The sequence below is a fragment of the Apostichopus japonicus genome, chromosome 20, assembly GCF_037975245.1.
Source record: "Apostichopus japonicus isolate 1M-3 chromosome 20, ASM3797524v1, whole genome shotgun sequence".
Lineage (NCBI taxonomy): Eukaryota > Metazoa > Echinodermata > Holothuroidea > Aspidochirotida > Stichopodidae > Apostichopus > Apostichopus japonicus.
Genome location: NC_092580.1, coordinates 14,491,083 through 14,511,367, shown reverse-complemented (window position 1 = coordinate 14,511,367; position 20,285 = coordinate 14,491,083). Strand labels below are relative to the sequence as shown.

At 38.4% G+C, this 20,285-nt stretch overlaps 1 protein-coding gene across 3 annotated transcripts in view; it reads left to right on the top strand.

Moving 5' to 3' along the window:
• The window catches only part of LOC139961630 (uncharacterized), a 35,065-nt gene that overhangs the window by 799 nt on the left and 13,981 nt on the right, over positions 1–20,285 (top strand). The window contains exons 2-17 of one of the 3 annotated variants that reach the window (XM_071960964.1): positions 1,435–1,666; positions 2,628–2,692; positions 3,457–3,567; positions 4,252–4,485; positions 5,038–5,184; positions 5,746–5,979; positions 6,751–6,870; positions 10,175–10,408; positions 10,958–11,071; positions 11,615–11,722; positions 12,033–12,281; positions 13,831–13,947; positions 14,403–14,528; positions 14,792–14,911; positions 15,884–15,997; positions 17,089–17,205. In XM_071960964.1, coding sequence (XP_071817065.1) covers positions 1,435–1,666; positions 2,628–2,692; positions 3,457–3,567; positions 4,252–4,485; positions 5,038–5,184; positions 5,746–5,979; positions 6,751–6,870; positions 10,175–10,408; positions 10,958–11,071; positions 11,615–11,722; positions 12,033–12,281; positions 13,831–13,947; positions 14,403–14,528; positions 14,792–14,911; positions 15,884–15,997; positions 17,089–17,205 — 2,442 coding nt within the window. Of the gene's footprint in view, positions 1–1,434; positions 1,667–2,627; positions 2,693–3,456; positions 3,568–4,251; positions 4,486–5,037; positions 5,185–5,745; positions 5,980–6,747; positions 6,871–10,174; positions 10,409–10,957; positions 11,072–11,614; positions 11,723–12,032; positions 12,282–13,830; positions 13,948–14,402; positions 14,529–14,791; positions 14,912–15,883; positions 15,998–17,088; positions 17,206–20,285 lie in introns of all 3 variants that reach the window. The other 2 variants (XM_071960963.1, XM_071960965.1) reach the window with 2 other exon arrangements.

Below are 20,285 nucleotides of genomic sequence, written 5' to 3'. Positions count from 1 at the left end.
ACATAGGCTGTATACAGTTACTGATGTAGTGGCATTACTTCAAGCAACGATCTTCCTCGATGTAAAAATGTGAGTTGACATACGGTACTGCAATACACTGGGCGATATGTGAAGGGTTTATGCATGTTTCAACTAAATTTCAAATATAACCAGTCTAATTATGAAATTATTTAAAACTTTCCAGCCGGCACCTGGCTCTTTAACCGTTCGCCTATCACCATGGTTACAAGAGCATAATAACTCACTTAAAATGTTAAGTACAAACTACAAAGAAAGTGACGTAATACCTTCAATGGTGCTGCCTGGCTTTGATCCCTCTACCCAACAACAGGCCAAAATAGTACATCATCGTTTATACTTAAGTTTTACATTTAAACCTACCGTCATTGTCAATGTTGGCGTTCAATGAAACGACAACTCCATTAATGTATATGTTACCGGACTCGGATGGAAGTTTCCAGATGGTAACTATGCATCTGAGTAATTTCAGGAGTCTGTAATGATTGGAAAGTGTAAAGAATATGAAACATTGACCTCTTTAATGATAGGAATTTAGTCTTCCCTCTTTTCATGACGAAATGCGGAAGAAGACACGTATTATGATTGACAAGGAGTCACATGTATTAAACAATCATTAGAAAAAAAAAAGTGAAAAGGAAAAGGGGGGGGGGTGATTTACATATCTATGAAAATGGAAAGTCAGTCTTTCTGAATAGACCGTACAAACAAAATAAAGCAAAGACTTAAGGCCTTTAACTTGTGAGTCAGCTGAAACAGAGCCTCAAGCAAAGCCACAGGCTGCCGATAGAAATGATTTGGCTATAATCGCACACTCAAGATCAAAACACGAACTAATCGATTGGGTTAAACTTAAATTGAAACCAAAAGTTATTTTCTCAAATTTCTTTCGTATAGCTTTACACACTTTCATAATAATTGTTATAATTTTCGTATTAGATTCAAAACCATATGTAGCTAGTCTTCATCAGGGAACAATGTTATTTGTTTTACGATAAATCCCGGTTGGAATATAGCACACTATAGCTACATAATTGTTAACTATACCAAAGCTATACAGTTTATCTTTAATCTGTTGAATAGACTATGAAGTATTTATACAAATCTATATAAAAAAATATATATATGTCCAATGTTGATGTGAGGACAAACACTAGTTGCTTGGACTTTTTTCTTGGGGTTATGGAAGAGTGGGGGAGGGGGAGGGCACGTAATTCATAATGGTGCTAACTTCACGTCCCTTTTGAATTTCAGGAAGTCAAATTTGTTCGAACCACCCCCCCTTCCGCCCACCCTCTTCACCCTCTACCCCAGTCCCGCTGCGATTCCTATTTCCAAACAACGAACGAAATCTCTGTATACGCAACTGAGATTTATCGAAGTATTTTATTTCTAATACTATTTTACTTTTTACAGTTGTTATCGAGACTGATCCTGGCAGATCTGTTACTGGATTTATGATTCAAGCAAGGCGCCAGGGTAGTGCATTACCTATAGGAACATGGACTACCATACCTGCCACCGCACAGTTGCTGACTTGCCAGACTAGCGGTGATACGCTAACACACAATAACATCCAACAACCAATAGTATCTAGGTTGGAAATGAAATGGAGTCCAGCTCAAAATTATGGCCAGGTCGAGTTTTGGTAAGAACAAAAAAATCCTATAAAAATTATATAAAGTGCTTGATGACAAAGTAATATTTATATAATTATCAATATCGATATGATATCATCGGTTTCTATAAGGTTAAAGGTCAGTAGTTTTGCTCATGCTAGAAGGTCAGAGAATGGTCAACCTCGTGCTCAAATTTCAAAAGAACCATTTCCCTGCCACTCTATAAAAGTAGTTATCCACACGTAGACACTTAGATGCAGGGGGTAGGAGCCGGGGGCACTGTGGGCACGTGCCCCACCCCCACACTTTTTCCAAACTAGCAAATGTGCCCTACTGGCAAATAAAATGAGCCCCTTTGATGAAGAACTGTCTTTAGGATATCTTAAGCCTTTGTTAATTTTAATATTTTATTTTCATTATTTATTTTAAGTCTGTACATGCTATTTTTAAAATGGCATCCCATATCTTTTTGTAGCACGGTTAACAATAAACAATCTCAATAAATAGTATTGATAGCATACTAACACATCATATATATTTAAGTGATATGGCCGGTGTGTATCGGTTTATAGCATAACGAGTGGTGGTTGTGGAATGAGAAAGTGCCCCTCTGATGTTGTGCCCCCCCCCCACTTAAGCTTCCTACCCCCCACCCCTGCTTAGTTGTATATTACAGTAACCTCAGTGTCATGCATGAACAAAATCAGGACCCAAGGGAAATAGTTTTAAAATTGTCTATAGCAATTTTCATAGCATGCTGAAATTTGCGGCAAATATTAATGACCAAAACTAAGTATTTTAAGATATGGGGCATCAGAGCATTTCACTGTTCACTTATTGGCATTATAATGATTTTGCACCATAAGCATATACCTATACACGGAATGTGCCGCCTCATTACCATGGCAGTATAACTACGTAGAAACAGCTTGCCACAATTATTTTAAAAATCCACCATTGCCACGGTTCTTGAAATTTATTCACATTCAGGGCAACGTTTACTGAAAGCTTCTCTGTGTTCTGGACTAATCAAAGATCACAGCCAATAACCTATGGTAAGTTAAATCTGTAACTGAAAGGAAGAAAGAAAAAAACAGTTTCATTGATAAAGTAATAATAACAACTGTCATAATATAAGCGCTTCTCTCATGAATGTTACATAAAAACACTGTGTCTGGTTATTTTGTCTTAGGTAATCAACCGTGTTTGCATTACTATTTTGTAGGAATATCCTTGTAATTGTAATTGTGCCTCCATTTCCCAAAAGAAGGAATGAAACTAGTTCATAGACATTGCTGATACTTACAATAGTGTAGAAATGAAGAGACGAAGAATAAAGATTTCAAAGTTGTTTGAGAATTCGTTCTGTATGATAGGCTACGATCCATTGATAAGTACGCCATGGATGGGTAATTGATCACATGTTCATATTGCATTAACACTGTATAATATACTTCATTTTGGAACCATTCTAATCACAAAGTAAACAGAGGTACAAGAAAAACAAAAAAGTATAACGAAGATGACAAAAGGGGAGGGAAACGGCGGAAAGGAAAATGTTAAAACAGAGAAAATGAAGGTGTTCACTACTCACCAAAGGTTGTCTATATTTATATATGTTTGAGACAAACTTGACGTTGCGCTGTAAGGTTGCATGACTTTTTTTCCGATAATTTCAAATATTTCAACTATATAGTTTGTTTTGTTTTGTCCTATATTGATAATTTACTCTTCGAAATCTATACTTGCAATGTCAAAAATGCTACTATTTCGAGTAGAAAAAGAGGGTCCATATTTTGTTTCTTCTAACAATCTTCAGATGAACGTGCGGTGGTATATTTTACGAAATCAGAAGACTCCGTAAACGAAGGCGATGGCATAATTCCAGTCGAAATCTGTGTAAATCGAGCCGTCGATCCCGTGGAAGTGTGTAAGTACACATATTCAGTATAATTACTGACAATATTTACTATCTACTTATCTGCTCATTTGTGTTCTTTAATGGGCCGGATTCATGATATTTAAAACAAGGGGGGGGATGGGTGGCCCTGAGGTCATTGACGCCGAAACCAGTGTTTGATTAGACGTGCAATAATACTCACTCAAGAATACTATGGCTACAAATAAGGTCAATGAGTAGGCCTAAAGACCATGGTGGTGCTGATAACTGCTTTTATATATATGGGTTTAAAAAGGAAAGGGGGGTGGGATAATATTGAAGGCTGGATCCACGCCTGCTTTACACATGCTTTAGGTATAATATACTAATTTATACTTGGAGATAAAATGGGATCCTTGCTAGATTGGATGAGAACAGAACAACTCCTCGATTAGAGGGGAACTGATAAAAAGAACCTTAGGAAAAAACCAATTTCCTGGGTGGGGGGGGGGGGTTGGGCGTAGATAAATTGCAATATTTTTAATGATGACTGTTAACAGAGAAGCCCTCACTGAGTTTGGTGTGCCGATAGTTAGCTTATAAGGATGGTGCCGCACATGGCTAAGCAGTGTATAAAGCTGGCTATAATCACGACCAAGTGATTTTATTTATCTGTAAGTTACCATAATTAGTAAATTAAAGTTTTTATGATCTTCGCTCTTTCGCTGAATCTAGCATTAGAATTTACCATGGAAACAGCGACAGAGAGCGACGGTATAATTTTCCCTCGGATGTTCTCGGTTCCGATCACGCCAGTTTTCTTGTGTTCAACATTCAGCGTAACACTAACCGATGACGTCATACCGGAAACAGACGAAACTTTTTTGATTACTATAGCCAGTACCAGCGGGACCACAGTGACAGACAGTCTGAATGGCGCAATCAGAATTACCATAAGAGATAATGACGGTAATTATTATTCTTTTGCATAAACTAATTCTTGTTATTGGCAAACAAAACATTTCACGAAGTAATAATATAAAAGTTCCTTTTGTAGAACAAAAAAACAATGATAATTTTGTTTCAACACTTAGACTGCAGGATCCTTTATGCGTCAGACTTCATGATCAAATGACATGTCATCAAAGGTTATGAAAGAATTTTGTAGATTTGCGAATGAAATACAGTGTTCAACCTCAGAGAATCAACAGGTCAGGTTTTATTATGCGACACTGTCATGACACTCTTTAAATTCACAAATAAAATAATGAATAGGTACTGCTGCTTTAATGTATCGTAAACCTTAATGAAATAATAATGTCATAGATAGCCTATCACACTGAGTCTAGAAATGCATTAAGTAATTGATCAAATCGTCATATAGGTCAACAAAAAGTATTCTTCAATTTAAAATAATTATAATAATAGACGGATCTCTTTTCGAGGATTGAAACCGCACTATAATTGTAAGCTGCCATTTCTAGGTAGAAACCAGTTTTATTTTCATATTATGATATTCAGGAGGAGGAGGAGGAGGAGGAGGAGGAGGCGGACTTGAAAATATAAACATTGGTGTGACTCCTAATTTTCTGACAGCGTCAGAGGAAGACGGGTCTGCGACTTTCTCTGTTTGTATCTCTCAAGTAATCGATAGCGATATCGTAATAGGTAAGCATATGACAGTATATATGATCCCTAGTGGTTACTTGGACATGTAGGATAGCATCTGGCTTAGTGCAATGGTATATAGTTAGATGTAAACACCCATATATTCCACCGTAGAACCTCTTGCGAGGTCGAACAGGGGTAAACTCCTTTCTTTTCTTTTTTTTGACCGTGCTCCATTACATCTTTGTACTGACAGAACACAGACTTAAAACAAAAATTGCTGATTGCCACGTGGACAAGCAGTGGAGCCTAGTTTCCGGCACCAATTAGTCTGCAGCATGGGGCACATATGAAAGTAAATATAAGAGTTTGGATGTGAACGACATAATAGGGTATTATAACATGTCAGAACCGCTTCCATATGCTTTAAGTGGCATATAGTTTATTTTATATGTCTGGTTTTGGTCACCAACGAATAGTAGAACAGAAATGTACCATTCCTTTGTAGCCAGGTGCATGGGCATGAAGAGGCACACGTGTTAACACACTTGTTACGTAACTTCATAGATAGCCTTTAACTACAGTAATTTGCCTGCTCACAAATATCTTCTTTTTTTCCAGAGTTTGACGTCGTACCAATAATAGTTGTTGCCAACGATCCAGTCAGCAACGACCTGACGTTTTCTTCCCCTCTTACCATTCCTCTTGGATCCACATGTTCTCCACTCACCATTGTCATTGTAAATGATGACGTGGTAGAAGCTAACAAAGGTTACGTCATTGATGTGACGTCATCTCAACCTGCTGTAAATATACCACAAAGAAGTTCCATATTCAATCTGTTGGGAGCCGAAGGTTCGTTAAATTCCACCTATTAGTATGATATCAATTATTGTTACAGATCTGCAACTTTCGCAACTTCTAACGGCAGATATGAATAGTGAGGTTTTATCCGACATGTGAATACCGATATACACTTGCATGTCTAGCCCGGTTCTGTGACCAGGATGTCACTATGGGGGAGTGAGGGGGTAGCTTATTTTCTGTCAAGAAGATCGTGATGTTTTAGGGGAAATGTCACAACCTTTAATCTCCCACAATCTCTTCGACATTATGTCTCATAATTTTGAAAAATTCGTCTTGAAAATGTGCCGCCGTTTTCTTGTAAAATTGCAACGATGTAATTTCGAAATTACTAAGGGTTTTCTCTCGAAATGTTGACGTTTCTACTAAAATGTTTATATACTCCATCTTGCAAAAGTGAAGTTTACCGTTAAATTTTTATGTTTTATGTGAAAGTTTGGATGCTTTCTCTCAAATGTTGACGTTCTATCCCTAGACGAAAAAAAAAATATTACATCCGGGTATTAAAAAATGTAACATTTATCATCAAATGTGCAAGGTTTTCTGTCGAAATTTCGACGATTTTACTTCTCAAGATATTGAAGTTGAATGATCCCAGATTATTATGGTTTGGCTCTTCAGTTGGATGATGTAATTTGACATATCGACAATTCACCTCACAATTTATTAATTAAGAAAAAAATTAGAATGAAGAAAGATCACTAGATTGTCGCTACCCCATGTAACTTATCATAATTTTTATTTCTATACGTCATAAAGCAGCCACAGATAGAACTTTAGAAATTAGTTTGGTGATGGACCAACTCACCATTTCTGAAGACGAAAGTTCCATTCAGATTTCAGTTTGTGCATCCAATATAACAGAACAAGACATATCAGTGGGTGAGTTATTCATTTCAATGTATTATATTTCATATCATTATTCGTGCACAAGTCATCTGAGGCCATTACAGTCTCATACTTTCCCATTGAGACCCTTAACTGACCTAATGAATAGCTTGTAAGGACTAATTAGTCTAGTCACTGTAAATGATGAACCCCAAACTGTTTGAAGGATCGTTTCTTTAAAAAAAACATTGATAAATGAATAAACAAAAATGTTAAGGAAATATCAAACCTGAATCGATAGCAGTGTTTTGCAACGGTCAAAAACACCTTAACAAAAATAAAGAAAGATAAAAATTTGATTAAAAAGAAAAAATTCAGCTGCAAAAGTCAAAAACTCAGCCTACCTGGTTTGGAATTAATGTTTTAATGAATTAACGTAATTACCTTCTGTGTCCATATATGAACCCCTACGTAAGAAGCATCTGGCAATAGTTTTTGCAGGACATCCCTTCCTTCCCTCCCTCCCCCACCCCGCCCCAAACTTATACACATATAGACAAACCTACAGATATTATGCAGCTTCCACAGAATGTTCGGTGGTTTCGTAGTTGATGACAATGAGATAATACCATTGACACTGACCTAAGGGGTACGGTGTCTTAAGGAATTGAGATTCTCTAGCCACGGAAATGAAATTAAGTTGCCAAAGATCGCATCATTTCGCATTTCAGCACCCTTATCTATACCACAATTTCTTCAAGGGGGTGGTCACTCCCTCCCCTTATCCCTGCCCGGTCCCCTTTGCCCCTCTCCCTTCACCCCTGCACTGGCCTACATCCCATCACTTTAAGAAATCAAACTATACAAAGGCTCGTAAGTACTTAAATACAATTCAAATGTTCGTTATGCAAATAATGAAATGTGTAAAATTTGATCTCAAAAACTTGGTAATTGTCAACAATAATAAGAAAATTTTGTAGGTCTACTAACGTATTTAAAATTCTTAAAAACTAATGTTTTTTGAAGATGCAAAATTCGCATCATTTCGCACTTTGAGTAGCCATTCTTATATAAAAGTTTCTCAAAGGGGAGAGGGACACAACTCACTTTAGGCCACTCCTCCAGCCCCCTCCTCCCCCCCTCTCCCCTTGTAGACACCGTACCCCTTAGGTCAGTGTCAACGATATTATCTTATTGTCATCAACTACGAAGCCACCGAACATTCATGTATATTTGTGATATCTGGTATATTATGCGACAAGGCTAGAAGTAACAATACATTTCATGGCAGTGATGGCACGCATCTGCTTCCGTAGGCAAGTGCTGATTTCTTCAACTGACTCACAATAATTGTGAAGAAAATCCTTGTTTATAGAAAAAGTACAGGTAAGAGGTTAACATTACTTATACGTCTGTTTATGTCGATATGCCCTCTACCTGGGAATAACAACTTTCTGTCAATATTTTTCGGCTCGAAATTAATCGTCCCGAGAAATAGATATTTCTTTCTCTTAAGCCCCGAGTAATCCAAGCATAACTTTTATACGTTCATTTTCAGCGAAATATCTCATAATTTATAGATTTTCAATCAAGATGCGGCTAATATTTCGACGGAAATCGTCCCATAACTATATCGAAAAGATAATTTACGATCGTTTTCGACAAATTTGAAATACTAACTGTGAAAATAATCGAAAATCGTTTGTTTCCTTAAGACGTCCGTGCCCCGTTGTAAACCGGTCGAAGGTGCGCAACTGAGCATTTAGTGAACCTAATGTTATAAATTCACACTGATGTTGGCTTTGGGCCTTCCATGCATTATGTTGCTAAATTTCTCGGCTTTCGTTCTTCATCATGAAAATATTTACCTTCAATTTGTTGCTTCAGTATAGTGGCTGATAGATTCGTTATTATAACCAATATTGAAATTTGCTCACAAAACGATGCATTCGGCCAGATTTTGAGACGTTTGTAAATTCTACGGAGGCCAATACAAACCATTGTTCTTCACTGAACAACTACGTTAAAATATCAGTGTACGCATTGCTTTTATTACACTTTAATGCAGATTACGGGAAGATTCAGACCTGAATAACACGAATACTGGGAAAGATACTTGCCGCGGGATGGGGAGGGTGGATTGGGGTTCCGACGAATCCCCCCACACCCCCCCCCCCCACGCTCAAACGCCCCCCAAAAACATTTTAAAGATAAAGAAAGATAAACATAAGCAACAAAACAAACAAAAAGTCAGCTGGAAAAGTCACAAAACTCGGTTTGGAATTAAAGAGCAACGTAATTACTGTCTGTGTCCAGATATGAACCCCCACGTAACAATCATTTGGCAATAGTTTTAGCAGGACACCCCACCATCCTGTAACACGCCTGATCGAGCCTTGCGAAGCACGACTCCTGCAGGTTAGCAAAAAAAGAAAATAAACAAAAACAGACCATTTTTTTTATGTTGAAATAATGGTAAGCAGACAAGCAAAATATTCAGAATGGAAGCTACATTAGTTAAATACATACTGGGAGGCCGCTGCTCCAGACCTGACAAATCCACACTCCCGGGAAAAGACCATCAGCTGAAAAAAAAAGGAAAAAAAAAAGGGGGAAAACCTTTCCTGGTGGCTGGGCTGTTTCCCCGGAATAGAACTGTTCTCCCGGAGTTTGACTCACAAGTCTTCGAACCACCGGGTTCCTAAATAAGGAGCCCCTCCCTCTGCCAGAGCTGAAGCCACCTCCCAGTTTAAGAAAACTAGAATATTTAAAGAGGATGTTCAATTATTCTTTGCATATATTTTATTAACCAGGTACTTAAGGAGGAGATTTTGAAGTAGGGGGTCGAGGAGGAGGTTGTTTTTTAATATAATTATAGTTTTCAGCAATTAATTAATCAAGTAGAATGATTGTGTTTGTAGCTTCGTGCAGCTTTTTGGTGGCAATATAACCGGTGTTATTGAGGCAGATTCTAGTGTTTTATTATTAATAATTTTTAGTTTGGAGATTTGAACTGACCTAATTAATGGCTTGTATAAAGACTAATTAGTCTAGACACTGTAAATGATGAACCTCAACTATGTAAAGGATCATTTCTTTAAAAAAAAAACACATTGATAAATGAATAAACAAAAGTGTTAAGGAAATATAAAACCTGGATCTCTAGCAGTGTTTTACAACGGTCAAAAACATGTCAACAAAATATTGTGAATAAAATCATCCTGTAAGAAAACCCAGGCTTCTCCTTTTCGACAATAACAAGAAAACACCCTAGCCTTCATCTACAATACTGGACGTCCTTTGCCCTGCTTAATTTGCATAAAATAATCGGGGCTGTTCATTCTTATTCTCACGGCAGGCTTCTCCATAGAGAGGTTACCGGCTTCTTCAGTGCCAGTCTCAGATGATCTATCCTTTGAATCACCGCTGACTCTAGCTGCTGGAAGTTTATGCAACTCCATCTCCATCTCAGTGGTACAAGATGAACTGGTGGAGGCCGACGAAAATTACGTCATCATGCTAACATCTGCTCAGCCAATGGGAACATTGGTTGATGGAAGTCTCACTTTGACGCTTATTGACTCGCAATTAGGTAATTTGACATTAATTTGGAATTATATTATCCGTTATGCTAACAAGAACCACTGACTGTGTTGAGAAATTCTAAAATATAACATCATCAAAGCACACGTGACTGGATTTTAATATTTTATGCTATATTGATGACATTGTATATTGCCAATAATAAAGATCGGCCCCCCGTCTGCGAGTTTTGAATTTAAAAATATCGAAGCTCGTATTTTGAACTATATGGCTATCATTGGTGTCATTGTCAACATTTAACTTTAACAATGAAAAAAATCGTGTGATATCGCAGTCCGCATCGATACAATTGACACGGTAACTCGCTCCTATCCAACCCACCCATTTTACCCCACCCTCTACATATTTAATAGCCTATTATATGAATACTGATTATTAATAAGTTACCCACTTTCAATAATATATCGACAACAACACACCCAATATTGCTGGACGTTGCTACTATACCCCAGAGTAGTTAGCTGTCGTACTTGCCACTGTGTTATGCATATCAGTAGTTTCTGCCATAACTTTACAATGCATCACACATTTCTCACAGAGGTTTGTAGTTCACAGCCGTGTAGCAATGGTGGTACTTGTATGGAGATCGACGATGGCCAGTTCAGATGTCTCTGTGAATATGGTTACCTAGGAAACACATGTGATCAACTAGGTAAACTATTTCATCCTTCTTCTTTTCTTTTTTTTTCTTCTTTTAAAAAAAAAAATTGTGTTGCTGGTTTTGGTTTTTTCTGTTTGTTTTATATTGTTATCCTTTTTCCTTCTCATTATTCGCTAGCCAGTTTACGCTGTGTGAACAATCAAGATGTATGTTGTAGACTCAATGCAATTTCCAAATATTTGCCGCATTGCAAGTTACTTAGACGCTTGCCAACAGTCGTTTTGTTTCAAGACACAGTTTATAAAGATCGTAACAGAGGAGCTGCATTCCAGCTCCCTGATCGTACAGACTGTCATGCGTAAAACCATTTATGCCAACAACACAAAAGACACGGGAGTTGCAACGAATAAACTTAACCAAAATATATTATATTGATCTGCTAAATTTAAAAAATGACAATTGTTCATGACGGAATTTCCAACCAACCACTTGGAACTACAGTATAACCAATCTAATTAGATTGCACAAAGTAAGTGTGGTGCATGTGACCTGCAACATGCTATGATCCATTTCAATGTTTTCATTTCTTCTCAGAAACATTTTTACCTGTTTCGATAAGCCCTTCTATGGTGACAATAACGGAAGGTGCTGGAAACGTCACGTTAGAAGTATGCCACTCTGGGGTGCAAAACTTTTCGAATGGTAAGACATATTTTATTTTACTCGAAAACTTAAATGTAACGAGGTTCGGAGCACATTTCTTCGTTTGGTCGACAACTCTATCCCAATCGACCAGTTGTTGCCAAAAAATAAGAATTCCGTATACTCCTATGGGAATTCAGCACGGCTGGATTTGACTTGTGGGGGGAGGCGGGGGTGGGGTGATTGTGTGGGGCCTTTCAGCATATTCAATTTATGAAAATACTATATATGCCTAATATAAGAACATGTAAGATTAACTATAAGTTAACGAAATATTTTTTATTTGTTCCTCTTTTTCTTCTTCTTGTAGTGCTCTTGTCGGTGGATCTAGGCACAGCGTCACCTAATGACGTCATCACCGATTTGCCTTTAGGTGAATTCACGGTGTCGACCAATCAGAGCTATCCGTGTGTTTTCTTTCAAATTGAGGCATTGGAGGACGGTATCAATGAAGGAGATGAAATGTTGTCCGTGACCATCTTAGACGTATCTTTGGAAAACAACACCTTGAGATTAGACGAGCGGGAAATAACGACCTTAATTACTATCCAAGATGGAGGTTATTATTAAATTTCGAACTTATAGAAACACCGCAATTGCACTGCAAAATATTGTCATTGAAGCCTCGTAGTACGATACTAAAGTATATAGATTTGTTACGAGTACTTTTTTATCATACTGGTAACCAGTAAATATTTCCGAAATTGATCGCATTTGTGCATCACTCAGAAGTTACTTGTCTTCAAAGTTCGAAGTCATACCCTCTACGCCCTTGTACACCCTCTACACCCTTGAGTTGACACCGTTGGGCTGTACACCCTCTATACCATTGTGTTGTACCCCCCCTACACCCTTGAGGTGTACACCCTATACACCCTTGAGTTGTACACCCTCTACACCCTTGAGGTGTACACCCTGTACACCCTTGAGTTGTACACCCTCTACACCATTGAGTTGTACACTCTCTACACCATTGAGTTGACACCCTTGGGTTGTACCCCCCCTACACCCTTGAGTTGTATACCCTCTACACCCTTGAGTTTTATACCCTCTACACCCTTGAGTTGTACACCCTCTACACCATTGAGTTGTACACTCTCTACACCATTGAGTTGTACACTCTCTACACCCTTGAGGTGTACACCCTGTACACCCTTGAGTTGTATAACCTCTACACCCTTGAGGTGTACACCCTATACACCCTTGAGTTAACACGCTTGGGTTTTTCACCCTCTACACCCTTGAGTTGTTCACCCTCTACACCCTTGAGTTGTACACCCTCTACACCCTTTAGTTGACACCCTTAGGTTGTACACCCTCTACACCCTTGAGTTGTACACCCTCTACACCCTTAAGTTGTACACCCTCTACACCCTTGAGTTTTATACCCTCTACACCATTGAGTTGTACACCCTCTACACCCTTCAGTTGTACACCCTCTACACCCTTGAGTTGACACCCTTGGGTTGTACACCATTGAGTTGTACACCCTCTACACCATTGAGTTGTACACCCTATACACCCTTGAGTTGTACACCCTCTACACCCTTGAGTTGTACACCCTGTACACTCTTGAGTTGTACACCATCTACACCCTTGAGTTGTACACCCTGTACACCCTCGAGTTGTACACCCTGTACACCCTTGAGTTATACACCATCTACACCATTGAATTGTACACCCTCTATACCCATGAGTTGTACACCATATACACTCTTCAGTTGTATAGACTCTACACCCTTGAGTTGTACACCATGTACACCCTCGAGTTGTACACCCTGTACACCCTTGAGTTGTATACCCTCTACACCCTTATGTTGACACCATTGGGTTGTACACCCTATACACCCTTGCCTGCATATTTGCTGATTCTAGTGTAAAATTCAATATATAAATATATATATATATATATATATATATATATATATATATATATATATATATATATATACATATACATATACATATATATATATATATATATATATATCACAGCATATGGTTACTATTACATTGTTTGCTATATATTATTTTACCACATCGAGAGACTCTACGTTCTACCAAACATACCCAACTGATTTAATAAAATGCCTTTCCTTCTGTCTCAGATCCACTCTGTGTGAGACTAACTCCTTGTGAAAATGGAGGACAATGTCAGGATTTAAACGATGGTTCTTTCACTTGCACTTGCCCATCGGAATGGTTCGGACCTACTTGTGAAATCGGTAAGGAAATAACTTGGACCAGGGTGAAGCCAGATTAAGTTCTACGCGAGTTTGTTTCTGAGGAGGAGGAGGAGGAGGAGGAGGAGGAGGAGGAGGAGGAGGAGGAGGGGGAGGAGGAGGAGGGAAGAGGGCAGGGGGCTGTTACATTCAAATCGCTCCGATATCTATAAAAACTAAATAAATATATAGCTCAGGTTTTGATGGATTGTGAAAAGATGTGGTAGTGGGAAGGACGGGCTAAGGGAGGGGGGGCAGAAGTGGGGGAAGTGAAGAAACCCCTCGAAGTACAATAATTTCATGTACTACCGTGAGCCTGTACCACACATTGAAATACATGGATCATGTCCAACAAAATACTTTTGAAAGGAACAAATCGATTCGTGAAACTTTGTATTTTCTATTAGAAAATAATCTATTAAGTTTTTGTGTGTTTTGCTTTTATCTTCATACAATAGCAAACCCTTGTTTGGAGAGCAGCCCGTGTCAAAACAATGGGGTGTGTTCCGCTACCGAGGATGGTACAGATATAGTCCAAAGATGCACTTGCACCGATGCATGGGTTGGCCAGTATTGTGACACAGGTATGGTATTATATAGCCTTTTGTCCTTATTGGGCTACGTCTCATGCATAAACATTAGTAAGATCTGACTTAATTACTGGTATCGTTGAATATGCAATGATAAAATTAATGGCACTCGAGAAAAAAAATAATATAAAGGCTACTTTATGCTTCTGACGGTAAGGATATGTTACTGTTATGTTTCTGACCTATTTTCTGACACAATCCGGTAATATGGTTGTTTATTTTTCATTGTTTGTTTTATTTATTTTTTTGTATTCCAGCCGCCCTTTGCTCTCCAAATCCTTGTCAAAATGGCGGCTCATGTAGTCCAATTCAAGATGGTAGTGACTATGAGTGTATAAATTGTCCATTAACACACATTGGTAAAAACTGCGATATTTGTAAGTATATTCCCTTATTTTTCGATTTGGTTTGGTAGAAGTTTGTGCTATAGTTTGAAACGTAAACTCTCTTAATTTAATTAAATCACGAGTGCTGTATCAATGTCATATGTTTCAACAAGGTCACCTGTTACGCTCACAATTAAGTTGTCAGAAATTGCTAAACATTTTGAAAAGTGTATTCCTGGAGGTTCTCTGTATCAGAGGCTATATGCCATTTCCCACAGATTGAGGATTTTAAAATTATAGTCCAAAATAGGCCTTCCGGGATGCATTGAGGGTGCATGACCGGAAAAATGGAAGGAAACAGTCGAGGGGAGATTTATAACGTGATAAACAGAGGAACTCATTCTAAGCATCATTTTTGACATTTTAATCCAATATTAATATGGTGTTCCCCGGATATTGGTTATTAAAATTTGTCACAGGTTAGTAAAAGCTGAGATGACTCACTTGAAGCAAGCATGTGTGATGTCATAGTTGCACACTGCCAGCAAAATGCTTTGACTTTCTTTTTTCCAGTTTTTTGTTTTGACATTGGATTAGATTGGGTTCCAACTTAACTTAAGGGGATTTGCCTGTCACCAGTATACCAATACCAGTAGTGGATTTCATCCTGAAATGCATCTCAATATTGAAGTAGAAAATTGCAATGACATTTCTGAATAAACAGACGTGACACAACATTTTGTGTATGTGCTCACATCTGTTTGTTTCAAGTTCTAATGTTCTACAATGAACATCTCATCAAAAACGACGTCTAATCTCGAATACTGAGAAATGTGTCCGGTAGGCCGCGCAGAGTGGTCAAGCCTTGAAGACCTACATACTCTATTAGCGCGAAGCCAAATCTTGACGACATCAGGATTGCATGTGACAATGCAACCAATAACGATGTTCCTTTGGCCGCTACATGACTATCATCAAATAAATAAATGTCCATGTTTTTTTTCATTTTTTCTTTCTTTCAAGTTTTGCCTTGCTCATCTTCCCCCTGTCAGAATGGAGGAGTCTGCACGAACGTTGGACAGATTGACGTCGAGTGTAGATGTAGTCCTCAGTTTGTTGGCAGATTTTGCTCTTTCGGTAAGAACAAGGGCGTAGGAACCGGGGGGCTGGGGGGGCGCCAGCCCCCCAGTGAAAAATATGAGGGGGCGGAAGTATCGTTCCGCCCCCCCGCTCCGCAAGTCAGAAAACCCCTTTTTCATTTGCAAATGAGAAAAAATCTCATTTGAAGCACCAAATTGCATCTAAGGCCAGGTGAAAATGCAAAATTCTTTACAAAATGGAGTGGGTGTTGAAGTGGGCTATATTGCACCAAATTGCATCTGAGGCCACCTGGAAATGCAAAAACATTCCGAAGGGGAGGGGGACACCCCCTCCCCTTAGACCCCTCCCCCAGGCCGGCCATCAGTCTTCAGCCCCCCCACTCAAAAGTACCTTCCTACGCCACTGGGTAAGAAACACGTAAACCCGTCATCTAATCGGTTCATCCCTCCGCTAAACTTGTTTGGATTTAGTGAGATGGGGGAGGCGGATTCTGGAGGGTAATAGGTTTTGAGGGTGCTGAGGGGGGGGGGATGCGTGGTTGGGTAGCTGTCTTCATGCATATTCCTTGCACTTACCACCTGACCCTCCTGTTGACTCCCTTCATTACACACACACACACCTATGCTTCCCTACTTCCCCAGACCATGCACCTCCAAACTTTTTGGGATTTTCGTTCCTCTCACAGTCCTCGTCCTACTACTTACCAATTAAGAATAAAGATAGATTAAGCATAAGCATAAGCATAAAAATGATGATTGATGGAATGCAAAATATGATTCTACTGAAATGAGTCTCATATTTATAATCACTTGCGAATTTAACATGACAGGACCAACATTGAGAGTGACAAATATAGAAAGTACACACCCGGATCCACTTCCATCAACAAATCACGTGCCCCTCACTCCACAGAACCTTCTCTACAAAATTCTCACATGAAAGTCGTTGCCGAAAGACAAACAAGCTGCATATACCGTGGAAACCGCAACATAACCCCCCCCCCCCCCCATCCCACTCGTTCTGCCCACTCCAAACTTCTTCGACTTAATTCTATGTCATATTTGAAATAAAATATTTATATTTATCATATTGTACTTTCTACCTTGTAATCTGTACGTTTATTTCAGCCAACCTTTGCTTGGAAAACCCCGAGTTATGTATTAACGGTGCCTGTACTCCCAACGTTGATGGTACACAATTGTGCCAATGCGATGCAGGATTCTCCGGCAGATTCTGCGACATACGTAAGTTTTAAAACTTCTGTCAATATTTTTTCTCTCTCTCGGCGCGAAAGTAGAGATCAGTTTCGAACAAGCAGAGATTTTAGGGAATTTAAAACAAATAGGAGAGTAGCCCTGGGGTCGTTGAAGCCGACTCCAATGTATTGGGCTGTGGCGTCCTAAGATTAAACCTCACCCCACCCCCCCCCCCCCCTTTTACCTCTGCACTGGCATGCAGCCCATAACTTTTAGAAATCAAACCCCAACTTAACAAAGCTTTGTACGTGCATGAATACTCTTCATTTGTTTGTTATTAACTGAATGAGATGTGTAAAATTTGATGTCTAAAAGCTTAATCATTTTCAACTAAATAAAGAAAACTTTCTGCTGACGTTTTTAAATTATTGAATTTTAATTGATATTCTTGGTAAGTTGCAAAAGATCGCACCATTTCGCATTTAAGGAGTCATTCTTAAATACAAGATTCTCAAAGGGGTGAGGGATACCCATCAACTTAGACCCCTCCTCCAGCCCACTGGGACACCCCTCCTGTTAGGTCCATCCCCTAGGCTACCAGTTTACAAATTCACAACGCACTCCAACTAAGAATAAGCTTCTAAGGCCATTTTAATGGGTTTTTCTCGTAAAACATGCTAGCTTGTTTGCACAGTTATCAGTTGCGTAAGTTCCATGGATTAACAAACTCAAAGTGCTATGTTTAGATTATTAGAACGCCTTAATAATGCCACCAAACTGATAAGGGGCTTTTTGGCTGCAAGTTGAAAGTTAGTTCAATCAGTAACTTGTGGTAACTTGGCAAATTTAGAACTTCCCTTTGGGGCTTTCTGTGCAGTATAGAATACATGATCGTTATCAGAAAGGGGAACTCTTTCACTAAAACTTCACATTGCAGAAAGTTGATTTTACTGATTTGGTTTGAAGTTCCTTCCTATGCTGAGGGCTGAGAGAAAAACTAATTAAATTAATGGATTTTACGGTTTAGAAATCGATAGAGTAAATTGCCTTTTTAATGTGAAATTGGAGGCTTGTTGACGGTTTGCTGTCCATATTCACTGATCATAATAAAGTCCATTGATCCAAAATAACCAGTGTTATGTATTTGTTTGCAAAGAAAGGCAGATGTGTTCGTTTTAGGCCGATTCTTTGCCCTCTGATACTTATTGTAATACCTTATAGTCGTTACACATAGTTTCCAATTAAAGAGGGCGCTCGACGCATATTAAAGATATGGATATAGCGCAACTAGTTTAACAACAAACTTTTAGGCGTACTCGTTTCGTATTTTGAAGATACAAAAGTACAATTAAAATATTGTACGTCATTAAGGAAGCAATGAAGGGCCAAACTACATCCATTTCTTGTTAGATTCAGACTTTCAATTGATCTTGAATTCACATTATAAATGTAAATTCACAATATTTCATATGTGTCCAAGGTTCTTCTACTTCTTTTCTCAAACAAAAGAAATATTTTAACTTTAGAGTGACGTCATCTTCATAAACCGTAACATTGTTCTTTAATTCTTCTACATCTGACAACAAAAGATTCCGTTGTGCCTCCGTTATTGTGTGAGTGGAGGTCATATCATAGTAACTGGTTCACCCATTTCCAAATTCCTTAGCTTAATAAGTTCATATTATTTAAAAAGTAACTAAGGTCCTACTCCAGAAGTGAAATGACGAAATCTTGGCATATCTAGGCTATATAGATTAGGTCTATAATTAGATCTGGGAGTAAGATTGTGCTAAGAACCACTACCAGTTTTTGTGAAGGGTTGAAAAGAGGGAGGGTGGAACCCAACTACTCCATGAATCGAACCCTCTGACTGAGCATTCTCTGTATTTACTTATATTTTTTATTATTATTGTTGCAAATTTTCACAAAATCAACCACAGCAGCCGTAAAGTTTTGCTTTTTTCTTAAAAGCTTGTTTAAAAACTTTAGAAACAAATTTGTTATTGTTATTGAGAAAGTAACCCGATTTAAAGACAGAGGATCTATAAATGGTTCACGTCACACTGATCACATTACTGCCGTAAACTTGCATGGAACTTGCAGGTAATACGTATAAGACCAGATAAAAAAATAGTTATAAAAATGACCAAAGCTCAGATGTAAAGAGAGACATATTTTGATGTACATAACGCCCACAAAAGAAATCAAAAGTAGTTACTCACATAACCTTACTTTAGGGATAAGGGGAGGGAGTGATCACCCCCCTTGAAGAAATTTTGGTATAATAAAGGTGCTGAAATGCGAAATGATGCGATCTTTTGAAACGTATACAAACCATTTATTGTCAAGAAATGTCCTTGTCGTCACTAGAGATACAAACATTTCATTAAGTTTGTTGAAAGAGATTAGACTTTTAGTGATCAATAAACGTAATCACACAACGAACATATTATAATCTACGTGGGGGTGGGGGGGGGGGGCTGGGAGGACAGGGTGTCCTGCTAAAATTATTGCCGATGCTTGTTACATGAGGGTTCATATCTGGATACAGAAGGTAGTTAATTACATTGTTCATTAATTCCAAACCAGGTAGAATGAGTTTTGTGACTTTTGCAGCTGCCTTTTTGTTTCTTCGTTCCTTATCTCTTATCTTTCTCTATATATTTTCGTGGGTGTGTGGGGATGGGGGGGGGGTATTCGTCGGAACACCTATCCATCCACCCCCACCCCCTCAACATGTGTACGCTTTCCCAGTCTGCAGAGTATTTGTGTTATTCAGCTTTGAATATTTCCGTAATCTGCATTAAAGTGTAATGAAAGCAATGCGTACACTGATATTTTAACGCAGTTGTTCAGTGAATTAAAACAATGGTTTGTATTGGCCTCCGTAGAATTTACAAACGTCTGGTAATCTCACCAAAGGCATTGTTTTCTGAGCAAATTTCAATATTGATTATAATAACAGAACTTTCAGCTACTATAATGAAGCAAATTGTTAGAGATAACTATTTTCATGATGACAAACAAAAGCCGAGTATTTTAGGAACATAATGCATGGAAGGCCCAAAGTCAACTTCAGTGTTAATTTATAACATTAGGTTCACTAAATGCTCAGTTGCGCACCTTCG